General features: G+C 39.7%; 1 protein-coding gene across 1 annotated transcript in view; it reads right to left on the bottom strand.

Annotated features, from left to right (window-relative positions):
• LOC143022467 (uncharacterized) overlaps nt 1–2481 on the bottom strand; it is a 3731-nt gene extending 1250 nt beyond the window's left edge. Inside the window, exons 1-2 of the mRNA XM_076180690.1 lie at nt 2435–2481; nt 30–2192 (exon numbers count right to left, since the gene is read on the bottom strand). Of these exons, the coding sequence (XP_076036805.1) occupies nt 30–2192; nt 2435–2481 (2210 nt within the window). The remainder of the gene's footprint in view (nt 1–29; nt 2193–2434) is intronic.
• Between the last annotated feature and the right edge of the window lie 2519 nt (nt 2482–5000).

The raw sequence follows: 5000 nt of genomic DNA, 5'->3' as shown, positions 1-5000 counted from the left end.
AGATTCCCCGCCTTCTCCGATGGACCTACGTTTGTACTGAGGAAGTCCACGTTTTTTGCCATTCCACACCATAAAGATGCGCCTTCACCCTTCCGAAGATCTGTTTAGATACCAAATCATGCATCAAACTATCAACCTTCAACTTGAATACTCTACTAATTAAATCTGGGCGGTCCCCGATCGACCGTATTCCAGCAGAACCTGTATCATCCATAGCAACTTGCAGCTCCCGCCAATGCGGGTTCATAGTGAAGGTTATGAAATAGTCAGGAGATCCATAACACGTAACATATGTAAGCGCATCTTGTTGGCGCTCTTTCATATATCTGGGACTTCCAATGAAAGTACTGGGCAACACAACCCTTTGACCTGTATCAGCGACTTTATCGCTTCCAAGACATATGTTTGCTCTTTCTTTTCGGATCCGTTTCTGGTTCATTTCGAGGTATGACAACCTATTACTTTCTACTTTCACGTAGTTATCCACAACAAACTGTTGAAACAGTCTCCTACACTTGGTTATGTGGTTGAAAACGCCTTCCCGCTCCATATAAAGAAAGGAGTAGAACATACACGGGGATAAACGCTTGTAAGTAGACGAAGTTGATGGCCCCGTAGAGGCGTCACACTCATCTTCTTCAGGCGGTTCAAGACCTCTAACACGGACTTTGGATAACCTTTCCATGGAATGACAATATCCGATGTCACCGTTTGGGATCAACAAAGGATACTGGAAAGCATCGTAATGGAACTTCAAATGGCTCAAACTTGTAGTCTTGAAGTTCGAACCGGGCAAAGGGGAAGTAACTGTTATCTCCAATGGATCTCTATTGGGTTCAAAGCTAACAATCCCACCAACCTGTGATGAAGCAGACGGAAGGTGATACAGACCCTTATGTTCCTTGGTTTTGATCCCGTCTGCCGCTCTCAGCGTGATAGACACAGCAGGCATACTTTCCGTCTTATTAACGTGTTCACTAACTAATGTTTTACACGTTTCAAATTCCTTCAAAATCGGGTTTAGACATTCATTATACTGAACCAAGTAATCATAGAACATGGAAATGATATCCTCGTTTGAACTCACTTCCTTCCTCTCTCTCTTTCGGCGCTTAAGAGTTTTTTCGTTTTTCGCCTTTCGATCCATGTTTTGTACACGTAACTTAATCTGGTCTTCCTTATCATGATAGAAGTATAAGTCCAGGAATGAAGAAATAGGTTTCCAAAAAGGGTTCTTTTTACCTGCGATCGCTTCGGGGTTGAGATGTCCAATGGTATGGTATATTTTCCCTTGAATCTTGTAACACAATGTTAGTTCGCTCGGGTCATGGAGTTTGCTTGAAGTGGTAAATGATGTGAAACAGAACAACACGTTGAACCCACAGATCTTGTCCAGGAACCGTTTAGATAACGGAGAATTTCCTTCGTACATACTTTTAATACCGTTTTTAAGCTCTGAAAACTGAATTTGAGGCGTTTGTCCTTGCTTACAACAAATAGTCTTACGTTCTCCTGCCCATAAAAGCGATTTACAAAGCTTACATTTGAAGTCCCCTATTGTACCAATACTATGGAGCGGTATCTTTGCTTGGTCTCGTAAATAACCTTCAAGCGTATCAGATATTCCTTCTATTGAATCCACATAATCCGCCCTAAAATTCTTATCTTTGCGTTCCTTTCTGACCATATTTAAGTGATTAATCGTTGATTCAGACAAATCTTTATCCCCGATGAGCCCAGCTCGTAACAATTTCAACTGTTCTTTTACTGCTTTTAACTCGGAACGCCTCTGTTTCTTATTCTTCAACAAAACCTGTCGATGCATCTTTTCCGCCTCACGTTCTTCCCTTTTCTTGATTCTGGCATCCCTTTCCGCCTCTTTAGCTGCTTCTCGTTCTTTCTTTAACCTCTTTTTTTCTTGCAAACGTTGCAAACATTGTTGTTCCAATTCAAGCCGCCTCTCTCGAACAATCCGTATATTCTCCGCCACCGAGTCGACGAACTGATCCGGTACACCCTCCTCGTCTGGTCCACTTCCTTGGTCTTGTCCACTTCCGCTTCCCGTCGAAGTGACTGAACTCACAGTAGCACTCCCAGCTTCAACGACCTCACCAGAGACCTGGTTAAGTTCCGTGTTTTTCCTCTTACAACAGTACTTCTTGAGCTTATCAATCTTTCTCTGGGCTTTAAATCTTCTCTCGAGGTAGTACTTCTGATACTCAACGTGATCAGCTTATGCTCCCGCTTTTATAAAATTCTTAAACCCAGTAAAGTAATGTTTCTCAAACCCTTGCAGAACTTTCTCCGAAACATCCCTATTGTAAACTTCAAGATGTTCAAAGTCTGAATCCTTGTACTCGAACTGTCGATTCTTCTTTAATGTGTCGTTAAACGACAACACTTTGCGATGAAACAACTTTATAGACTCCCTGACAGAAAATCCCTTGGAAGACTTATAGAGATCAGGAAACTTGACTGCATGTTCACGTTTCAAAACAGCCAAATCCTTTATACCGAGAGACTTTTTATTAATCTTCTTCACTTTAGTAACCCACTTCCAGAAATGCCGATTTCTTCTTACCTTCTCCGCTGGTGCCTCATCCATGTTGTGTATAGTAACCGTATAAATCGTTTTCTTCCAGACCGTCCCCGCGCCAGATCACTGTTAAAACACTCACCCCGGTCCATGACCCCCTGTTACCTTTTGTTCGGGTCACGCACTTTCGTTCAGAAATTTTACTTTTGACCATTTCCATTTAATTAGATAGATTCTCTTGGCAATATTTCGTAAAGATTCTCTTAGCAATATTTTGTAAAGATTTTCTTGGTAATATTTCGTAAAGATTCTCTTGTTAACATTCGGTCAAGATTCTCTTGGCAATATTTCGTAAATATTTTCTCATTAATATTTCGTAAAGATTCTTTTGTCAGAATTCCGTAATTCCGTTTTTATGTATATAGATTCTCTTGGCAATATTTCGTAAAGATTCTCTTAGCAATATTTCGTAAAGATTCTCTTGGTAATATTTCGTAAAGATTCTCTTGTTAACATTTGGGAAAGATTCTCTTGGCAATATTTCGTAAATATTTTCTCATTAATATTTCGTCAAGATTCTTTTGTCAGAATTCCGTAATTCCGTTTTATGACTCATTTCCGGAGTAGGAGGTTCGAAGGTTTAGAGAGAATTTTTTTTTATGTATACACCCATGTTGTTGTGTATAGTAACCGTATAAATCGTTTTCTTCCAGACCGTCCCCGCGCCAGATCACTGTTAAAACACTCACCCCGGTCCATGACCCCCTGTTACCTTTTGTTCGGGTCACGCACTTTCGTTCAAAAATTTTAGTTTTGACCATTTTCATTTTTATATATATAACAAGCACCCGAACCTGGCTTCGCCAGGTGTGCTTGGCCTACGGCGTAGCTCGCTTCGCTTCGCTTGGCAATATTTCGTAAAGATTCTCTTAGCAATATTTCGTAAAGATTCTCTTGGTAATATTTTGTAAAGATTCTCTTGTTAACATTTAATAAAGATTCTCTTGGCAATATTTCGTAAATATTTTCTCATTAATATTTCGTAAAGATTCTTTTGTCAAAATTCCGTAAAGATTCTCTTTTTCTTGTTAGCACCACTTTCTTTTTCCATGGTAATATTATTTACGTATTAGAGAAATATCTTTTTATGTTAGTGGAGTGGAGATTCTCTTGGCAATATTTCGTAAAGATTCTCTTAGCAATATTTCGTAAAGATTCTCTTGGTAATATTTCGTAAAGATCCTCTTGTTAACATTTGGTAAAGATTCTCTTGGCAATATTTCGCAAATATTTTCTCATTAATATTTCGTAAAGATTCTTTTGTCAGAATTCCGTAATTCCGTTTTTATGTATATAGATTCTCTTGACAATATTTCGTAAAGATTCTCTTAGCGTTATTTCGTAAAGATTCTTTTGGTAATATTTCGTAAAGATTCTCTTGTTAACATTTGGGAAAGATTCTCTTGGCAATATTTCGTAAATATTTTCGGAGTAGGAGGTTGGAAGGTTTAATCTTCTTCACATCAGTAACCCACTTCCAGAAATGCCGATTTCTTCGTACCTTCTTCGCTGGTGCTTCACAAGGCCCCCAGCTACGCCGGGGGCCTTGGCCTGCGGCGCTGCGCCTTAGGCGCGGGCGCTGCGCGCCTTGGGCTACGCCCCTTTTTTGGAAAATAAAGAGTTCTTCTTCGAGTTCTTCTTCGAGTTCTTCTTCGAGTTCTTCGAGTTCTTCTTCGAGTTCTTCGAGTTCTTTTTCGAGTTCTTCGAGTTCTTCTTCGAGTTCTTCGAATTCTTCTTCGAGTTCTTCGAGTTCTTCTTCGAGTTCTTCTTCGAGTTCTTCGAGTTCTTCTTCGAGTTCTTCGAGTTCTTCTTCTTCGTGTTCTCCTTCTTCTTCGAGTTCTTCTTCTTCGAGTTCTTCTTCGAGTTCTTCTCTTTCGAGTTCTTCGAGTTCTTCGAGTTCTTCTTCTTCGAGTTTTTCGATTTCTTCTTCGAGTTCTACTTCTTCTTCTTCGAGTTCTTCGAGTTCTTCTTCTTCCTCTTCTTCGAGTTCTTCGAGTTCTTCTTTTTCGAATTCTTCGAGTTCTTCTTTTTCGAGTTCTTCGAGTTCTTCTTTTTCGAGTTCTTCGAGTTCTTCGAGTTCTTCTTCTTCGAGTTTTTCGATTTCTTCTTCGAGTTCTACTTCTTCTTCTTCTTCGAGTTCTTCGAGTTCTTCTTCTTCCTCTTCTTCGAGTTCTTCGAGTTCTTCTTCTTCTTCGAGTTCTTCTTTTTCGAGTTCTTCGAGTTCTTCTTTTTCGAGTTCTTCGAGTTCTTCTTCTTCGAGTTTTTCGATTTCTTCTTCGAGTTCTACTTCTTCTTCTTCTTCGAGTTCTTCGAGTTCTTCTTCTTCTTCTTCGAGTTCTTCGAGTTCTTCTTTTTCGAGTTCTTCGAGTTCTTCTTCGAGTTCTTCGAATTCTTCTTCGAATTC

This window comes from Oratosquilla oratoria, unplaced genomic scaffold, assembly GCF_046742065.1.
Source record: "Oratosquilla oratoria isolate Oo_2021 unplaced genomic scaffold, ASM4674206v1 SCAFFOLD100, whole genome shotgun sequence".
Lineage (NCBI taxonomy): Eukaryota > Metazoa > Arthropoda > Malacostraca > Stomatopoda > Squillidae > Oratosquilla > Oratosquilla oratoria.
This window is presented reverse-complemented; position numbering and strand designations above follow the sequence as displayed.